General features: G+C 45.2%; 2 protein-coding genes across 2 annotated transcripts in view; one reads left to right on the forward strand and one right to left on the reverse strand.

Moving 5' to 3' along the window:
- Positions 1-6,010, reverse strand: part of BORCS5 (BLOC-1 related complex subunit 5) — a 78,375-nt gene extending 72,365 nt beyond the window's left edge. The window contains exons 1-2 of the mRNA XM_050910539.1: positions 5,953-6,010; positions 5,112-5,255 (exon numbers count right to left, since the gene is read on the reverse strand). Of these exons, the coding sequence (XP_050766496.1) occupies positions 5,112-5,255; positions 5,953-6,010 (202 nt within the window). The remainder of the gene's footprint in view (positions 1-5,111; positions 5,256-5,952) is intronic.
- Positions 6,011-11,228: 5,218 nt separating this feature from the next.
- On the forward strand, positions 11,229-17,723 carry MANSC1 (MANSC domain containing 1). Its single transcript, XM_050907361.1, has 3 exons — positions 11,229-11,598; positions 12,473-12,613; positions 16,360-17,723. Exons 1-3 carry the CDS (start codon positions 11,379-11,381, stop codon positions 17,352-17,354), a joined length of 1,356 nt encoding a protein of 451 aa, XP_050763318.1. The 5' UTR covers positions 11,229-11,378; the 3' UTR covers positions 17,355-17,723.
- Positions 17,724-21,011: the final 3,288 nt, after the last annotated feature.

Genomic DNA, 21,011 nt, shown 5'->3' on the forward strand with positions numbered 1-21,011 from the left:
TTGGATGACCAGTTCTCAAACAGTTTCTCCTATATTACTAATTACTAGGTCCTTTATATGTATCTGTCTTTTTTGTCTACCATAATACTCCACTGCTACCAGAAAGACAGACCTCAGTCTTTCTTGAGGCTGGAGAGAGATGCTGATGCCCTTTGGAAGAATGCAGTGAGCATTCTGTTTTCACAACACAAAATTAAAACCTAAACACCCTTTTCAAAAGCTTTTGGGAAGCTTTGTAACAATGTTTAATTCCTTACCCCACCCATCTTACTTTAATTACCAAGAAAAACTGCAGAGAAAAAAAACCAACAGAATATTCACCCTTTGCTTTTCAACCCTGTCCACTGCTTCCTCACTTAACTGTGGTTGTTCATCATTCCTAATTTAACACTCTTGTTTTCAGGTTGGCCCACCTGTTGGTAAAGGTGCTCTAACCGCACTTTGTCAAGTGGATTCCATCTCTTGCCAGCAGTCCTCAATCCTCAAAGAGGATCCCCTGGTCATAAAAGCCAAATCCCTGGTCAGAGGTGATACTTTACAGATCTAGTAAGAGCCTTTCTGAGAGAAATCCCACGCTGTAGTACCTTATCAACCTTCCATAGTCATGACCACACAGAAAATTACATTTTTAGGTTTTTTCCAAACACCTTCATAAGATGGGCTGCTTTGTTCATAAGCTACAAAAGTATCACCATTTTGGATTACCCAGAGACGATGACTTTGATTTTATACACAGCTGGTGATGACTTCATGCTACGAACAGACTGTAAGAACCAGGGACACTGAACAGATAGAAGCTTCATTTTCATGCAAATATCCTCAGGAAGCCGCATAAAGGAAAGAAACAGCATATCACATTTTGTTCCGTATCGCTTACAAAGAGGTCTCTACAGGGAATACTTGCGACCAGGGAGAAGATTGGAGACTTCCTCTGTTGCTCCCAGGAGTCTAGATTATAAACTGTCCTCCCCACTTAAAAAAAACAGGGGGGGAGAGGGGGGAAGTCTTGTTTCATCAAGCAGTGAAGTTCCCTGCTAGCATTTCTAATAGAAGGTTTTTTACATTCGGGGGTGGGGGTGGGGGTTGACGCAGAAATGCGAACACCCCAAATATATAGCCGTTTCTGGAGAACAGCAATCGGGCACTTCACTCCTAGGTGTACTCCCTAAGAGTAGTTTTTCTCTCCTCTCAGTTTGGGTGGGACTGGGATTTGACATGTACAAATGTCAATACAACAGGCATCCACTGGAACGCCTTCCTAAACCCACCACATGTGGGACACTCTCCCCTTTCTGTCCACATAAATATAGCACCAGAGAAGATAGCCCCTGGCATTAAGAAAAAAGACATTCCAGTCCTTGACTGACCATAGTAGGTGCTACACAACCACTTCAAGACAGTAGCACCTACCCCACCAAATGGCTATGTCCGACAGGTTCAAACACTGGAATCAGCAAATGCTTAAACGCTGACCTCTCAAACACTGCTTATTATGCATGCTCAGTAACAACGACGGTACTTTGAAGGCGACAAACATTACTCAGAAGGACCCTACACAATCACAGCTGTAACTGTGAGGTGCAATTTTTTTTGTAGAAGTCAAGGAAAACCTAGTATGAAAGATGTAATGGACATGACACTGGCATTTTCTTCCATGCAAGTGTGTACAATGCTGAAGACCTCCAGCTTCGTTGATCACAAGCTCAACTCAATATGGCTAGGAGAAACTAGTGCTTCGGCTCTTAAGTGCTTTGTCTCTCAAGAACATGCAGTCTCTTCATGACCATGTGCTTCCCCAGTCCATCAATTTAACTATTAGGCTGCTTCTGAGACTTAAAAGCAAAATAAAACCCCTTGGCTTTGCTTAGATAAGGAGAAACTGAAAAGAATAATGAAGCTCACAAGGGCTATGAGTTCATATCTTCAGCTCTCCAAGCTGGTAGATCACAAGACACAAGTTTTTAGGATTAACTCCTAAAAGATCTCTAGTATCCTTCTTCATCCATTCCAGGAATATGATCTTGCATGTGAAGAACACAGAGAAGAGACCAGTCCAAAACAGAACAGCTTCTCGAGCCAGCCTGCGGTAGATCTGGGATCTCTCAAGACTCAACTCACTCAACAGACCACACTGCTTTCTGTAATGAACACAAGCATCGCAGTCCTGTTGTTGAAGTAATAACAAGTATTTGAGGCTGAAAAAGCTGTTCACAAAAGTAAACATGATTAAGCATGCAATATTCTTAAGCAGTCACCAGATGTCACCACATCTTAAAAGACTCAGAGGGAAACCCTTAGCAGGCCAAGTGATAGAAATAGAAAAGAAGGTTTCTATCATACATACACAGCTTCAGGTCCGAAGTAAGACCAGCAAAAACAACTCAGTGACCAAGATGACTTTCCATCAAACAACGCATGCACGTTTAGGAGTTAAAGGACCCGTAGTGGCCATGTAAGGCAGTGCCTTCCAACCTTTCTATCTCAGCCACACGGCTGCTGCTATCTCTTCTTTCTCACTTCCTACCTCAAGCTCCGTATCCCTCCTCCTCAATCACCCATACAGTAACACTGCCTCTGGAAGCAATCACCAGTCCTGCTTCCCAGGACCTCCACAGCTCCTATGCAACCCAGGTTTGCTCACCACAGTTTGAGGCTGGGTGGAACTGAAACTCTTCGTCATCGTGCTCTTATACAAACACAACTACCTCTGTGCCAGATGTTAATGCATCGTCTAAATTTGGTCTCTCAGATTAAAACTTCCTTATTTCTTTTGTGGATTTGGGTTCCAGCATTTACATCGCAAACTGCCACTGGCAAGATCCTGGTTCTGCCTTTTGTGCAAGGCAGGACTCAGGCAAAGCATGTTCTGTCCAAAGGTAATGACCCAGCCTGCTGCTGACATGAACGTTGTGCCAACATCAGCAATCTTACAGTCCATTCTAAAACGGCAGTGAAAGTGTCAGAAATAAATCAAATACAGATTTTACATCACTCTCTGTAAAGTTTTTTAAAAAAATATATCTATAGTATAACCAACACACACACTCTCCTTGGACAAGAGGGACTGCAGTACCAGCCCCAAAAATATCAATGTTTGCTTTTCTCCAATTTAGTGGCCTCCCTATCTTTCTGCCCCTTCTGCTGGAAACAGTAGTCAGTGCTGCGCATGTCTAGACCCCTATCCAGCAGTACCCAATAAAATGCCAAATACTTGGCCCGATGGGCTATCATAGTGTCCACAAGTTCTAGTCATGTTCCAGGGTCCTCATGCAGTAGACACATAGGGGGGAAAAAAAAAAAAGTTTCTGTCCAAAAAGTGATGTTGTGATGTTATGTCACCTCTAGCAATGCCTGCAGGGCAAAGTGGCTGCTATATCTTCTCAGCAGCCATGCATGAATCAGTGACACTCAGACCAGCAGTGTCTAAGCTCTCAGCCATACAAGACCACATCATTTCATCCAGCAGCAGGAAGGGCTAAACATCCCAGCTCCTTCCTCTCTGTCATAGCAGGCCTACAAGGCATGAGCAAGTGCTGCAGCCAGTGTACGCATGCACAGTAGGCCTCATATTTTCAAAAAAACATTGGCTCACTGAGTGTCCGCTACACAGCACATTCACACAAGTTTGCTGACCCACACTGTTCCAGGGAGAGGAGCCCAGGAGCAGGCTGCTTTTACCAAATCAATTCGTGCAGGCTGCTCCAGACATCTTCCTTCCTAAGGGACTTTCAGATACTAAGGATGCTGCACAGTCTCCAGAAAAAGAGGTAGCTAGAAGCCAGGCCACAAAATGCACAAACAGTTTTTGGTAAACTGTAGGCTTGACAACTCTGATTTAAATCTTCACTTCCCTTTGAACAGAACAGAAGGAACAAAGAATGGGTGCAGGGGAAGAGAGAAAAAAAGACTGGGAGGAAAAGAAACAAAGAAAAAAAGACATGGTGGGAATTTAAGAAGTCCACTGATATAAAGGGATGTTGTCAGCACTGGGCTTAAGGACCCACACAAGCCTCAGTCCACCCCCCTCACCCCACCCCAGAAAACAAGAACAAAATCTGCTGTAGGTTGGAAACCCTAACAAGAAATCTTGATTTCAAGCAACTGAATCCATACACAGGTAGCTATGTGTCCTGCTTTTGGCTGGGATGGAGTTAATTTTCTTCCTAGTAGCTGGTATAGTGCTGTGTTTTGGATTTAGTATGAGAATAATGTTGATTACACACTGATGTTTTTAGTTGTTGCTAAGTAGTGTTTATACTAAGTCAAGGTTTTTTCAGCTTCTCATGCCCAGCCAGCAAGAAGGCTAGAGGGGCACAAGAAGCTGGGAGGAGGCACAGCCAGGACAGCTGACCCAAACTGGCCAAAGGGATATTCCATACCATATGACATCATGCCCAGTATATAAACTGGGGGGAGTTGGCCGGGAGGGGCGGATCACTGCTCAGGAACTAACTGGGCATCGGTCGGCGAGTGGTGAGCAATTGCATTGTGCATCACTTGTTTTGTATAGTCTAATTCTTTTAGTATTATTATTGTCATTTTATTATTATTATTATTATCATCATCATCATTATTTTTCCTTCCTTTCTGTCCTATTAAACTGTCTTTATCTCACCCCACGAGGTTTTTTGTTTTCGATTCTCTCCCCCATCCCAAGGGGTAGGGGGAGTGAGCGAGCGGCTGCGTGGTGCTTAGTTGCCAGCTGGGGTTAAACCACGACACTACGACTCCAAGAGAGTAACTCACAGATGTTTTTAAGAGCCTAGAGCAAAACTGGAGACTGTGGTCCATTATATATTAGAATGTAACACAGTATCTCTCACGAACCAGTGGTACAGGGCAAGCTGGCATGCTTGGAGCTGTACTGTCTTCACAGTAGAGGGTTCCACTGCAGAGAACATTACTAGCACACCTCTAAACCAGTTCATCCACCAAGGCTGGGAATAATTACGAAAGAACAAAAGAAAGTAAGGTTTAAAACAAGAGGGGTAGTGAAAAATATGGACAGAAATAGGAACTTCAGTAGGAACCTCAGGATACACAAAGCACACACTCCATTAGGTACAAAAAAAAAAAAGGCCTTTCAAAACAGAGGAAGAACAATCACTTACCTTTCAAAAGGGGCTGGAAAGTTGGAATTTCCTGCAGTTTTATAACATCTGGATCATTGCTGACATTCCGGGAGGATTGTGTTCCTGGGGCTACCACCACAATGTCATCCATTTTTGCTCGTTGCTTGGCTGGCGACGGAGATGCTGAAAGGATACGGGAGGGAAAGGGAACGATCAAATTAATATGCAGGTTCCATCAGAATTCAACCCTAAGCAAATGTCGCTATGTTTAACATAGTACAGGTACATTTTTTATAGTATAAACACATTACCGAGATCACTGAAGGACTGTAAGCTCCCTTCTCACCCTCTCTCTGAGAACGTATTATGTTCAGCAAAAGTTTTTCAAAATCAGGTAACGCCTTATTCTGAAACACCTGCACCACTCACACCCTCCTCGTTACTCTCCCCCGAGCTCCGCACCCTGCTCCCTCCCTCCCGCGCCCCGCCAGCGGGAGACGGGCCCTCGCCCGGGCGCTGGGGTGCACCCACCTCGCCGGCTCTGCCTCCCCCCACCCGGCTGGCGCCCCCCTCGCCGCCCGAACCGGGCGCGGCGCCCTCCCCGCCCGCCGCAGAGGAAGGGCCGGGCCGCCACCAGCTGCTGCCTCGCAAAGAAAAAGCCGCTCCCTTCTCCTCAGCAACCGCCCCCGCCCCTCGCCTCCTCCGCCAGGCCCCTGCAGCGGGGCGCTGCGCCGCCACAGAACCACGCAGCCCCGCCGCAGGCATCCCCGCCGCGCCAGAGGGACGGAGAACCCCGCTCCCGGGGCCCTCGCCCCGCCGGCCGCCACCCGCCAACGGGCGTTCCCCTGCCCTCCCGCCCCGGAACGCGGCGGGCACCGACCTGAGGCGCTGGGCTCGCCCGGGCGGCTCTCGGCCTCCGCGCTCTGCTCCGCTCCCATGGCGGCGGCGGCGCCGCCGCCGCCGGCCTCCTCCCCCGCCTCCTGCAACGCGGGGGGGCAGCGCCGCTCCCGCGACCGCCACCGCCGCCCGCCGACGGGGGCTTCCGGCTGCGCCGGCCGGCGTCTGCGCCCGGGTCACGGGCAGGCCCCGCCCGGCGCGGCGCGGCGCGGCGCGGCATGGCGGGCAGGCGGGGCTCCGCTGAGGGGCCGAGGCGGCAGGGGCAGGGAAGCGAAGGGAGCGGATGAGATGGCGGGTGTGAGGCCGGAGGCCTCTCCCCTCCGCACCCCGCGGCCTGAAGGCGCCTGGGCCCGCGGGGGGTCCGGCCCTCACCTCGGCCCTCCTGTAAGCTGCCCCGCCGGCACGGCGGCGAGCGCGCACGGGGGACTCTGGGTGGGGGCGCAAAACAGCGCTAATCTATTTTTTTAATTACGGATATTAATTTTTCTGTCCTTAGGCAAACCCGCCAAACTCCAGAGTGCTGGGTCTGCGTCCCAGGCTGCCCGATAAAACCACCCCCGGCAGGGCCACGCTGTTCTCCCGTGGCTTGCTTGGTGGGCTCGCAGACATCATCCCCCCCCCCCCCATCCCAAACCTGGAGCCCCTTGTCCGCGGCAGGGCACCGGGCAGGGTCACCTGCGGGAAACGGGTGGCACCGGCTGCCTTTATCCTTGTGCCAGGAGCGAGGTAAAAGCAGCCCGGACCAAAAGTTCACAGGCAACTCAGGTTAAGCAAAAAAAAAGAAAAAAAAACCAAAAAACACAAGTGAAAAGGAGAAGGAAACATGCTTTGAGACTTCAGACTTACTGTTTTTGTATTTGACAGTCAAATCAGCAAAGAAGCCACACAATTGTCTGTGACAGAAGAACTGTCTGTAAATACGGAACAGTGCTGGTGCGTGCTAGCTTCTGAGCAAGCCTGTTCTCGGCTCACGCACGATGCCCCGCGTCATCAAAAGCTCTGCGCTGAACTCAGCATCGTTCCTCTTGGCTGCCGTTGCTAATTGCCACCAAGATGTGATTTAACACCAAAATAATGCTCCTATCTCGTGGGAACTGCACCTCACAGCTGTTACCGAGATCAAGGCTATGGGAAGACAATCCCAATCCAACACCACCTTTTGCTAGCTGTAGGCTGTACTTTGTGCTTTTGTAACCTAATAATAATAGACCTTTCTTTCAACTACCTGAACAACTGCTTGATTCCTGCCAAAATAACAAATAAATAGTATGAAAGTGTCCTGGTTTCGGCTGGGACAGAGTTAACTTTCTTTTTAGTAGCTGGTACAGTGCTGTGTTTTGGATTTAGTGTGAGAATGATGTTGATAACACTCTGATGTTTTAGCTGTTGCTAAGTAGCGCTTATCTTAAGCCAAGGACTTTTCAGTTTCCCATGCTCTGCCAGCAAGCAGGTGGGCAAGGAGCTGGGAGGGAGCAGAGCCGGGGCAGCTGACCTGAACTAGCCAAAGAGGTATTCCATACCATGGAACGTCATGCCCAGTATATAAACAGGGGGGAGCTGGCCGGGAGGCGCGGATCGCGGTTCGGGAACTAACTGAGCATCGGTCAGCGGGTGGTGAGCAATTGCATTGTGCATCACTGGTTTTTTTTTCTTCTCCCCCCCCTTCTTTTGTTGCATTCCTTTTCATTACTATTATTATTATTTTTCATTATTACTATTGTTAGTATTATATTTTACTTTAGTTATTAAACTGTTCTTATCTCAACCCACGAGTTTTACTTTTTTTTTTTTCCTTTGCTTTCTTCCTCCTCACCCCACTGGGAGGGGGAGGGGGAAGCGGCTGCGTGGTGCTTAGTTGCTGGCTGGGGTTAAACCACGACAGAAAGCAATGTAATTATTTTGGGGGAAGAACAAACTATTGTTGGCACAATTCGGTTTACAAACTTAAGTTCCCAATCTGCAATATGCACACACATGATTAAAGTCACACCCGTGAGTCATCTCAGTGGCTTTTAAGGAAGGACTGGCAGTGTTTAAAGAGAAACGCAGTGTTTAAAGGTAAAGTGCATGATGTCCGTAGGACTACAGCCTAACCAGTACTTGCCATAACGTCAGTTGACATTATCCATCAGTCTCTGACAAATTTTAATATTAGCTGCATTGGATCAGCACATTTAATTTCAATTTGCATCCTTTCCACTTCTGTGTAATGGACTTCTCGCTCCTCTCTGAAGTGTTTTCATTTATTATTGTGAAAGTGTGAATTTGCGGTATATCACCACCCCGGAAGAGTTTTAATTTACCTATCAACCAACATATGTGTCTACCATGTGGAATTTTATCATTGAAAACGTTATTAAAATAAAGGTATATTTTAATGTGTTAGTTGTGTAAGTGAATTCTTTATTTTGCCTCTAATGTGGATATAACACAGGTCCTCTGTAGTGTCCTGCAGCCGGTAACTAAACTAATGTTTCTGAAACAGTGTACAGTTGTATGTATCTACATTAGCATATACAAATCTGATGTTTGTATTACCATGACCCAAGCAACTTAAAGGCCTTGGCAAATATTTTATATAATTTCTTACCAGTTTCATTTTTCCTTTATGACTTACTCTGTGTATTCAATGCTTGACATAAGGGGATTATTTGAAACTGTCTGGTATATTAAACATGTAGCTGCAGGTTCCTCAGAAGGGCCTGGCTAGGACTTAAGGCAGAAGCTGTGCATGGGGACAACACGGCACAGGAATAGCCCTGACCTACCTGCCCCTGCATCGGGGGTGTCACATCGGTGTGCAGTCCCGATTAGATGGGGGCAGTCCCCTTGGTGGGGGCAGACCTGGGCAAGGTGGGTCAGGAGCCACGCTCCTGGACTCTCCAAGACTGGTTTACAATGACTAGTTTGGGGGCAAGGCATTTAACTATATGTGAGTGTATGGGACTGTGAACACCCACAAATGTACTAACATATATATATTTGAAGTTCCTCTTACCTGCGCCCAGGTGTTTCACCCTGTAGGGCACCAGCTCCCAAGCAGAGAGGTGCTCTACAGAGGTAGGAAAACACCTTTAGCAACTTAGCACCGTGACGCAGGGCTGAGAGGGTCCAGCCATCCTCCCCTCTCTCGGCCTCCCTTCCTTCCCATCTCAGTGGGGAGGGGAGCACAGCAGCCTCTGGGCAAGGCTGGCTCTCTCCTAGCCAGCGGCAGTGGTTTCTGCATGGCTTTTGCTGGGCCTTGGCTTCCCCGTACCTCATCAGCCTGGCTGAGTTGCATCTGCTCTTTCCAGGGAGGGTGGGTGCCGGCCCTACAAAGAAGAGGTAGGAAGGGGGGAGAAAAGCAATGGTGGCTGGACTGGGGCAATCATGTCATCCCATAGTATCTGTTCTGCCCTGCTCACATCATATTGTCATATCAGCCCTTCTCATATTCCCATAATCGTCTATGCCTGTCTCTGTGCAGGTCTCTGCATTCACTATCATTCCAGTAGCCCAACACCCCTAGCCCTTAACGCTATCCCAATAGTCCCGGTGAAGAACCATTTTCTTCACCCTCCAGTTACAACCGGTCTAGCCAGACCTTCAGCCTTTTTTGTTGAGCTTCTTTCAGCTCAGCTTCCCCCACCACCACTATGTAAGCAAAGGCAGGTGGCAGCCGGGACTCTGCCTAACACATAGCACAGGTAATATTTGTGCTTGCTTTTAGTATTCATTCCCATATAGTGTGTATCATTGTGTGATACGGTTAATAGGTGACACCTTAAATATTCACACTCTCTTACAGCTTTTTCTTTTAACAGTGAAAATAATTTTACCAGTTTAGTAAAACAGGGAAACCTGGCTAGAAATAAACAATTTCTTAAACAAGTGCAGCTGAAAATGTCAGGAAAAAAGCACCAAGTGTGCGAGAATCACAGCGAAACGTTAGGAGTTGCCCCAAATTGGCCATTTGATGTGAAATGAGATGATGGGCTCAGTCTCTTACAGCACTTAGGTCCAAATAAAAGCCAGCCCCCAGCTGTATTAACAAAAGAGATGGGGACTGACTGGGCGTGAAGAACAAGTCAGCCGCCCATCCTTGGCGTGGGTCCATGGTGTTAGGCACAGTGCAGGGCAGGCAGCAGGGCAGCGTGAAGCAGGATGCGCCCTCGCTGCTGCTGCTGGCACTGTGCCCCTTCCAGGGAAGGATCTCAGAGAAGCAAGAAATCTCACCTCAATTTAAGTTTCTCTCTTTAAAGTAAACAGCAGATGTCTGCCAGACGTGACCAGACTCCCTATTTTCATTATTCCACCCTAAACATTACAGTGTGTAAAATAACCTGCCCTTTGGTGTCTCTTCAGGTAATGGACCACCCCTAAAAAGAAAATCTTTTATTTACAGACAACTGTATTATTCTAAGTATTCATAGTATTCTCATCCTTCTCTCTAAGGATGAGAGACCTGAAAAAGAAGGAATATATCTTATAATCCCTTTATTCCTTGCACTCCTTACTCTCGGCCACTTTTACTCTGAAACACTGCCCAAAAATAAGAAGAAAAAAAAAATTAAAAGAGGAAATGAAAAATTTCCAAGTAAAAACCTTATTTAAGCAAGCAATTGCACTAAGGCTGTTGAGGAAAGAATGGCTAAGCTGCCAGTCCGTGCTCCCAGTAGACAGGCTTGTGCATACAACTCCAATTCAGCAAACACTCTGTGCTTGGCTATGATTTGAACGGGATTACTCAGGTAGCAAAGAGACGCTTACAGAGGCATCGAAATATGCACATGTCCATTTAGACGAGGATATGCCTATTAATCGCTTTCATTACAGCCTCCAAAAGCGGATCTCAGCCGGAGAACAGACAGGTCAGGCTGCCAGCAAAACCGCATCGCCGCCACCCCCGCCTCGACCTGAAGAGTTTCACTGGGTGGGTTCTCCTTTGCGCCTGACGCTCGGGGCGAGCCCCCGGGGCCGGCGAGCGGCTGGAGGAGCGGGGGACCCCACGGCAGCCCCCGCCGGGCAGGCAGGAGGGCGGGCAGGCAGGCAGGCAGGCAGGCGGCCCGGGCCCGCCTCCCCCGCGGCCCCTCCTCCCGGACGTGCCGGCGGGCCGGGGCGCCCGCCGTTCCCCTGCGCGGCCTTCCCGCCCCGGCCGCGGAGCGGAGCCCAGCCCGGCCCCGCCGCTGCCTTCCCGACACCGGGCGGCTGGGGGAGGGGGGGGGAGCGGCCCGACGGTGCCCCCAGAAACGCGTCCCCACCCCGGGAGCAGAGGAGGCATCTCGGCGGCGGCTTCCCCGGCTACCGAGCGCTTCGGGAAGCTCGCCGCGAAATCCGGTTTCTGGCCGAGGAGGGTCCGGTGCGCCTGTGGCAAGGGGCGCCGCACGGCCGGCGTCATCCCAGCCCCGCGAAGACCCCACCCGAGTGACCATGTCTCCCGGTAGCAGCCGGTGGCCGGTTTGCTTGCTGGTGATCACCTGCGTGATGGCCGGACCATCCCTGAGTCAAGAGTGCTCCGCGGAGAAAATGGAAAATGCCATCATCGATATAAACTTATCGCTGCCCAAAGGCATCAGGGGCGCAGAGCCAGTGTACACTCCAACCCCAGAGGCTTGCGTTCGCGCTTGCTGCTTGGGGGAAAAGCTCTCAGGTAACCGGCTGCTCTTTGGTCTTCTCTGTTAGTACGTACGAACCCTTGGGAAATTACTTCTGAAGTTTGGGCTCGCATGGTGTTCAAGTGCTGTTCTCTGTATTCGGCACAGAAACGTTAATTTATCCTTTCATTCACGCTGTAACTAGTGACAGCTTGCGGCTGCTATCCTGTTTTGCCAAGTGTGATGTTAGATCTTAATGCAAGACCCCGTAGTGTTCAGGAAAATAGTTGCAGCAAAGAAACAGTGGTACTTTTAAATGTTGAAACCTCTCAGATCCCCAAACTCTAAGATGTGTAAGCTGTATTTAGTAGACGTGTTACAAAGTGACTGACATTTTGTGGTAAGTTTAATTTTAGCCGAAAATGAGAGTGCTCAGCCTTCTCTGAGACCACTGGTTTGCATCAAGCTCTTGGAGCAGTAGGAAGTAGAGCAGCAAGTAGAAACGACGGTGGTAAAGGTGACACCCCAAGCAGCAGCAAGCCACGTGATTCCTGGGATGTGATATGGAAAAGTGTATCAATCATTTCCTTCTCCATGAGTATATCAAAGATGTTTTCAGATTTATCAGGATTTGTAAGCGAGAAATTATTATATAAAGTGGTGCCAGTGTGGTATGGGTGAGGGGAGGATGAGGGATTAGACTCATTATTTCCCCAAGTTCATCTGTACAGGAAGAGGAAGGTGTGACTTTTCATATATTGGCCCTGGGCCATTCTTTTGCAATCCTGGGCTGTTTTTCCTGTAGGAAGGTTATATGTTAGTAGTTTTCCTCTTACTCACATGCAGAAAAATTAATTTAACAAACTAGAGCTCGTTATCAAGATGCCATAAAAGTTCTTATTGCTGAAACGTATTTATCATGTTTTGCAGGAGGCAAGAAGTGTAATTTGATGATTTTTGATGCTCGAAGGACAAGCGCACATCCAAACTGCTACCTGTTTTACTGCCCTAGCACAGAGGCTTGTCCAATGAAACCTGCGACAGGACTTGTGAGCTACAAGATAACTAGAGGTAAATGATAGTAAGAGCCACCAGTCCCCACACTAGATGACTTTTACACCTGTGAGTTTCAGTAGTGACCAGAAAATGTTTAGGGGTTGCATTTTTAGTAAAATGTTCTAAGCCAAGCACTGTAATTTGAAAATGCTGCTCTTTTGCTTTGTGGAAGATGGATGGGCAGGTGTGTGGTGAGCTTCTGCATGGGCCCAGCTTCCCGACCCTTATGAAATTCCTTCACATTAGATTCAGAACTCCTCACAATTTTCCCTTGCTTAAAACAAAAAGAAGCTGCTTCCATCTTGATATATTCAAGAAGGAAAATTTCCTGTACGTAATGCTGAGGGGTATCACCGAAAGCAATGGAAATACAATGCCCTTGTAGCCATCTGCATATTCAAAGGATCCATGCTACACTGATGAATACCAAATACATGCAGGCAGAAACACTGAGAAAATGTTGGGCAAGCCTTGGAGCACCGCTGTGATGGTGCTGAGTAATTGGCAATAGTAATCATTATTTTCTGCTTTCAGTTAGGGAACATGAAGCACAGATGCAAACTGTCTAAACTCAAAGCTTTACGGCATGTGGGCTGCACACTCAGAAATTTCTCGCTATCTGTCATGTGCTGTGGGATTTTTAATAGCAAGTCTTACTTGTTGACTGATGTTGACTTGCACCAGACCTGTTTGAACAACTCAGATAAGAAACTGATAATTAGACTCTCCTCCTGCCAAGAGTTCATAAGGTGGTTTCAGTGTGGCTGCTTGAGAGAGCAGAAATTTCTTATTTCCAGAGACTGAACTTTTGCTGAAAAAGAGAACTTTTCCAAGAGGAACTACACAAGGAGTGACAGCAGGATGTGTAGAAAGATTATTCGCATAGTGTTACCAAATATTTTTGTGAAAGCACAATCACACAGGATTTGGGCAAAAGCAATGTGCAACAAATGAATTGCATGCCTGTAAAATTATCATTTTTCTAGCTCTTTCTCCCCTAGCAGAATAGAGGAGTTTCAAACAAAGAAACAAGAAATGTAATCATGCTTGTGCTTTCGTCCTGCATGTAGTGTAATGCTCAGTTAACAACTTGATTGCATATACCATCACTCTTTCATTTTGCATTTTTTAGCTTCTGTGAACATTGAATTATAGAAAGATTATGCTAGCTTCTTTACCTTATGTTCCTAATAAGTTTTCAAAGGTAGCACCTGAGCTGTGTTGGTACTGACAAACATTTCAAGCTTCATTTTTTCATATGAAAATCTGCATGTGGTTACACTGAAAACCAAACTAAAAGGGGGAAAGATACTTTATTGGTAATAAAGCAACTTAAAATACTGATGCTATGAAATTTTGTTTTTTCTTTTTTTAACTATTCTTGTGGCTGCTAACTAATGGACACAACCTATGGTTTGGGAAGTAAAACATTTCCTGGTCCCAGTTGCAAAGAGCTATTGCTAAAAAAGAAATAACGTTTCTGGTTTCTGCTGTTCCTGTACTTTTGTGGCGCTTGCCGTTTCCACCCCACTAAGATACTCAGGCAAGACTGGTGGGTCCTAGCAAAGTATGCTCAGGAGGTGTTTGGTTTGTTTTTTAAAAGTGCCAACCTGAAGTTTGGTTTCTAATGCAGCTTATTGGATTTTAGATATCAGCAGGACCACTTTGGTTTTTTAATCTCTTTTTAAAGTTTGACTGGTGTAGTGCCCTTGTTCTTTCTTACCAACAAGCATATCTATCCTAGTACCCCAGCTGTACCTCGCACGTGACAGTTTTGGGCAATTGCATTTGGGAGCTTGTAGTCTGAAATGGAGACAAAGAATACTATAAAATCAATGTTTGATGCTGAAAATGTGGAGTAGTTAATGGAGGCAGTTACATTAGTTAATCCAAGTTACATTAGTTAATCTGAGTGCTGCAGAGTAGCAGTGGTAGTTAACTCCCGTGCAGGACTCGTCATGTAGCCTCCCCATGCTCCCTCCACCTGTCCTTCAAATGCTGTGTGAACGCTCCGTGCTTTTCTGGCTGTTGCCCAGGCGAGCAAACTGAAGATGACATAGCATGCTGCAAGTGCTTTGTAGCTGTCACACTACATCTGCTGTTTGTTTAAACACACGGGGGGGAGCGGCCATGGGAGTGCATCAGGAACAGGGAAAAAGTGAGTTGGGGACTGACTCTGTGGTGGTGACAGGCCATTTCCTTGCTGGTGTCGAAAAGTGTCCAGAGCTGCAGAAGCAGCTGAGAGTTTGGGCATCTTTGGCCATACAGTTTCTGATTCTGTAATAACTGAACATTTTGTTATTTAAAGCCATTCTCTAAAAACAGAGTATGGCTTTTCTCTAAGTCAGACCTTGTGGTTGGAGTCCATAATCTCTATTTAGGATCTTACTTTGCTAACAAGCTGGTGCCTGACTAGAAGGGTAGGATTAAAATTGGTGTCTATGGTTCAAGGGAAGTAGCTGCTGTGCTCGTTTAAAGCATTGCCAGTTTTTTTGGTTTGTTGTTTTCGGTGGGTTTTTTTGCACTTCAGTTTTTTGTGGAGTCTTAAGGCTTGGAAATACATTATTAAGACAGCAGCCAACTAGGCTTCTTTGTATGTGTAATAAAACTGAAATAAATCCATCCCTCTAGATAAGAGTTCCTAGTTGAGAGAGAAGTGACAATGAAAATGTCATGGACTTTTTGTTATTTATTTCAATTCCAGTGCAGTTAACAAACCTCTTTGTTTCTATAAAAAAAGAGACGAGTGAGAGTCAGAACTACTTGAGAGCATGTTCCCTTTTAAATGTTCTGTGCGGCAGCTGAATGATAATATATATTGTAATTATAAATATAATTATAAAATTTTTATATATATAAAAATCTAAATTATAACAATTAGCCAGTCTTTCCAAGAACTTGTGCTCACCCGAATTCTCTCTAATACCTGTGTAGAATCAAGTAGCTGCTAGGATTATCGTTTGTATGGAATTCCTGTTACATAACGCTGTTGCCCTGCTTCCAAATTCAATTAAATGACATTCACCCAGCTGTTTTGCAAGGAATACATATCGACTTCTGGAGAAATTATAAAGTGTAGTCTGCATCTTGTGGAGGCCTTCATTGCAAGTACCTTGGAGACTCTTGGAGCAGTGTCTGTCTTTTAGCATGGCAGTAGGAGCACAGGTCTTTCCTACAAATCAGTATGTGTATAAAATGGCCTATAAAATGGGGATATTATTGCCATCTTGTATCATAAGACAGTTTTTGTATGTGAACTGAATTGTGTCAAGCCATCACAGGGTGCTTGGATATTACAAGAAAGAGGAGTATATAATCATCTTGGCTAGGTGGAAACGTGTATCTGACATAAAAGTGAGGTTGATAATACGTACTTCTTAACTGACAGAGGCTGAGAAAGGTTTGAAGGCAATGGGCCTACTCACACTGCTTATCACCTCTAAATAAACACTTAGATGCATGCAATATGAGTATAAAACAATCAGATTGGGATGATCGCTCTGCACAGGTAAATTCTGTAAGAAGCTGCAGTCAGGGTCTGATGTGCCCAGGCTTGAGGCTGACAGGTCTTACGACACAGACAGAATTTAAAAGTCACTGTGCATATTTTAAAGAAAGGAAGATCTTGATGCCTCAGTTTCATTAGTCATTACTTTCTGGAGCCCCCTTATATCTCTCTTAGTAAGAAATACAAATAGAGTAAACCTGTGGTAGTCAAAAATAGATTTAATTAAATAGTGGTATTTCCTTTCTGTTTCCAGACACCCATGCCCCAGAGGATACGTCCTTCGAAAGTGAGGACTTCTCTTCAAATGGGTATTCTTTGTCTTCGGATGCTGGAGCCTTTATTTCTCACAGTCAGACTAGCCATCAGAATCGTACCGCTGCTTTGCAACAACCTGTCTTTCATCAGGCATCTGAACTCCAGAACCACATGGCCAAGCATTTAGACAACACTGAATTTCATACAGTTTTTACTGAATCTCAAAGGGCAAAACATCCTGAGAGCTTAGACCCCATCCCAAGGCAGAAAGTAATTAACCTGCCGCCAAATACATCTTCTGCTGTTCAAATTGGAAACCCCTCTGCTTCATTCCCCACCACTCAGTCTAGCGCTCCTGAACCCAGCAGTACTACTCTCACTCCTCTGCCTACAAGTACCACCCGACTGGAATCTCGTACAACCTCTCTGCATCCTGGTGGTGCTAAACCTACTGCTGTCACCACCACCACGGCCACAGCTGCCTTTCCGCCTACTGTGACCGCTAGAGCTAAACCTGGTATCCTTGCCACCACCATCACTGTTGCTCGTGTTCCTCTTTCCAGTCCCACAACTTCTTCTACAACCAAGCGTGTGACCACGAATTCCAGATCTGCTACCACCCTGTCAGGGCTAAGAACTCCAGCCATCGCTCCTGAGCCAACAGTTGTCTCTTCCAATGATACCAGCCATGTTACCCTCCTCTTTTTTTCAGGTTTCGCTCTGTCTACTAGTGATTCCCCCACGGCTTCCCAAAACAACCCTCAGGGTTATGACCCATCTGACTCAGAAGGCTACCTGCCAGAGAGTGTTCTGAGAGGAAAAGGTGTCATTCAGCTGGGAGAAAAAAGCAGCCTTGTAGCAGCTTTGCTTTTTGGGGTGATATTCTTGTTGCTAGTTATTGCACTGACGGGGAAGAAGATACACGAATCTCTTCAGAAGAGGCATTATACTAGGCTGGATTACTTGATCAATGGAATGTATGCTGATGTGTGATGGGGAGAGGGAATAAGATTGTGAGGAGCATCTCTCATCTTTGAGAGGACAACTCTGAAACGGAACAGTAGATACTGAAATCTTAGAAGAGGATGGATTCCTTTTTTGGCCACCAATGGGAAAGCGGCAGATGGCTTTGGTGGGGAAGAGAACTGATTTTTCTACGCTGAACTGTAATGTCTATCATTTTTGATTTATTACTAAATCCAGAAAATAAACACTAAAATCCAAGTTAAGCTAAGAAGGTCTTAAATTTAAGGAGAAAAAGCATTTGAAGAGCTTAATCTGTACTGTGACAAGATTAGTGGAATAGAAGTACACCTAATAAATTGAGTACCTGTGCAGCATGTGAGTGTTTTCAATGCTATTTGCACCCAAATGCCCTAGTGTTACATGGCTGTCTGGCAATCCTATTTACTCTATCTGTAGCCTTAAAGGAGTACTTAATAGTAGAGCTTTGCATCCAAATGGTTTCAGGTACAAACAGTAAAAATTGTAGTACACATAACATAGTTGGCTTAATTTTCCTTAGCTATATGTAGTTTATGGATATATATGTATCTTTAATGTTTTTCTCTGCATACATCACAAGCTATCCTTAAAACCACATACTGCAAATTTGAGTTTGCCTTTTCCAAAGAGCTCGCCACCTGTAGCACATTGGGTTTTTGTGGTATGTATTAGGGAGAAAGAGGTTTTATCATATCAAAATAAAGCAAGCTGCAGTCAAGGTCTTTCGTGGCAAATGGCACAACCAAGTGACTTGGCATATGCACGAGAGAGAATCCGTTCTAATACACCTAAATGCCTAACAGCTGAGACTCAACACCTGATCGCAGAGCAGGCAGAAACTTGTGAGGGGGCTTAGCAAAGACAACAGCTGTATTATTGGCAGAAAGACACACAGAAAGGTGTGGTCTCCATTTGCTGAACATCTAAAGAGAGGTAAAAAAGTTTTAAAGGAAAGTGGTGGCTATGTTGTAGGAGGGTGCCAACCTCAAGGAAGTTTCCTGCAGTCAGCAGGAGTGGATGAACAAGGTGTCATTATCTTCGTGCTTCTGGCGTGCTCCTACTTCCCTCACCAGCCTGGTGGCTCTTGAAAGAGCTGCTTACAACAGTGCTGGACTTGCTGTCCCTCCTGACCACACAGAGCTCTTACCGGCTCTCAGAGCGCACCCTCTTCGCTTCTAGGGTCATCTTCATGTGACTGGTAATAAGCATAGCTGCTCCATATGTTTCCCCACCTCTGCAACAAGAGATGAGTGAGAGTACCTATAAGCATCTACTGCTCACTGCCCAACTTCCAGTTCATATTATTCACATTTCCCTTCACATACACCCAGTCTAAACCTGTTTTTAGAAGAAAGACTAGATTTCAAAGTATCCATGTGGCAGGCAGCATAATCAACAACAAACATGAAGACAGAGAAGGAAGGGTGCCTCATGAATACAAGGAAATAATTCTAGTACAAAATATGAAACGTGACTCACATCCAAGAGGTTCTTAGATCTGTCAGGCTTAGTGCGGCGGGAAGCAGGCGTGATCCAAAAGTGGCCTCAAAGCAAGTTTTCTGAGAGCTCTAATAATAACTTTATGCAGAAAATTCTCTGAAAATTCCATTATTCAAAGATCAAAGAAAAGTCAGTGTTCCTTATGTCAAGAAGTTGAATTCTTACTATATGGGGGCTGCAAATTGCTTCATAGCTGGTCTTCTACACTGCTTAAGTCTGACTGCTTAAATGAAAAACATTCTGGATAGCCTCTTAAAAGTGAACAAAATTACAAAAGAAAAGTATCTCAAGTTCATGAGCTTATCGGTTTAACCTTAGTTAGTTTGTTTTTTTTTTTAATAGCTATTTTCAAAGGTTTCTGGTCAAGGAAGATGACGAGGGGGAACAACATTTCTGGGAAATGAGTTAATAAAATGATAAGTACTAGGCCCAGTTGTGGGCTGTAAAAATGCAGGCGCAGATCGGAGGTTGACTGTAATTTTCTCTCAAAAGAACTACAGCTTCGTGAGAAGCCTTGTATGTTGCTGATGCCATCACGGCAGCTTATTGCAGGAGAGGTGCTGAGAACAACCCCTGAATCCTCACTGCATTTCTGCTGTAATAACTAATTTGTTGGAGAGAGAGAGAGTTGGTATTAATTGATACGGTACAGTACAGTAGAGATATGTTCAAGAGAAGGCAGGCAGACATATCTCAGGGTCGTTCAGAGCACTGGGCATGTATTTGGCTATCATTAGAAACATTGCCCTCCGACCCAAACAGCAATGTGTATCAAGCATGGTGAATGGCAGAAGTAAAGCAGAGAGGTGCACGGGTACCATGACTAATTTGGTGAGGATGCCAAGCTGAGTGGCCTTTCACTATTTTTGAGTGAAACAAACAACTTTAAATGTTCTTACATTAAAAATCCTTTTTTACGCTTGAGCAAAGACAAGTAGGTATTAGGCAGGTGTACTGAAACACCTTTTTTTTGCCATCCATTTGTCTTGTTGGATTAAGAACAAACGGGGAATTGTTAGGTGATAGTTTGGATCTTTCTGGAGGGGCATTTACAAGTTGTGTTTGAACACTAGAGGGCAACAACAGTTTATTAAATAGAAATGACAAGTTTTAAGGATGCCAATTTAAAAATGTTGTAATTAGCTCGGTTTTTAACTTTCCAATCAATGGCTATTTCATTGCAAAAATGTTTTATAGGGAAGCTAGTTTGTTTATTGGAAGGCTCTGTGTGGAGGATTATACACACACACTTTTAAAACTTCTTACTATATCATATAGTGGTAGTGGTAGTGAACAGCTGTAGACGACAACAAAACTACACTTATTATCTTCTCTATTTTAATAATGTTAAATCAGATTGCATTATTAGTCACATATTGGCATTGCCAGTTAACAGAGCAGGGGAGAGAAATTTCCCATCATCATTTTTTCAACTATGATGCTTCATTATATGCATTTTGGAGCTTATTTATTTGTCTGGATAACGCTCTTGTATTATGAAACAGAAAGGAGTGAGACAGAGTAACTGTAAAAAATCCATCCAGTTTGTTACGCTTTTCATCACTGTTTATCTAAAACTTCTGTGTGCTCTTCTAATTTTCCATTGACATCTCCTATGGTCTTAACTGTGCACCACACTCATGTCACTGGATCATCAGCTATCACGATATGATGACAATCTGTGCACTTGGGATGGCTCTTTCTGAAGGTAACCAGTTATGTTATGGCTCAAGGCCAAAAGCTGATTGACTTTAATCACCTGGAGAGTGTAATAAATGCTGTAGCTGCTTGTTTTCATGTTGTTGCTTTATAGTGCTGAGCAAACATAAGGTGTGTAAATATAGACTGTCATGAACAAAACTGTTTTGTGGTATTGTACAGTAAGGCAAATAGAAAGCCCAGATTTTATAACCACTGCAAACAATCATAAAGAAATAAATAGCAGATCTATTTGAGCTGGATGAGAAGAGCGCATAGTCCCTACCTCAAAGGGCTGCAAACTCAGTATAGCGTGTTCTTTTCAAATAGTGCTTCAGTTTATTGTAATTCCTGTAGGAGTACGAAATGCTTATACCTAGGATTCTTTTAAGTAAATTACTAACCAACTAACAAAAACAAAAAAGAAAGAAAACCCCAAAAAACAAA

The sequence above is a fragment of the Gymnogyps californianus genome, chromosome 1 (assembly GCF_018139145.2).
Source record: "Gymnogyps californianus isolate 813 chromosome 1, ASM1813914v2, whole genome shotgun sequence".
Lineage (NCBI taxonomy): Eukaryota > Metazoa > Chordata > Aves > Accipitriformes > Cathartidae > Gymnogyps > Gymnogyps californianus.

Excerpts from the sequence above, each read along its gene's own strand:
- MANSC1 (XM_050907361.1), top strand. The coding sequence starts at position 11,379 with ATGTCTCCCGGTAGCAGCCGGTGGCCGGTTTGCTTGCTGGTGATCACC. Across the intron at positions 11,599-12,472 it reads CTTGGGGGAAAAGCTCTCAG|GAGGCAAGAAGTGTAATTTG; the intron begins GTAACCGGCTGC and ends CATGTTTTGCAG. Across the intron at positions 12,614-16,359 it reads GAGCTACAAGATAACTAGAG|ACACCCATGCCCCAGAGGAT; the intron begins GTAAATGATAGT and ends TTCTGTTTCCAG.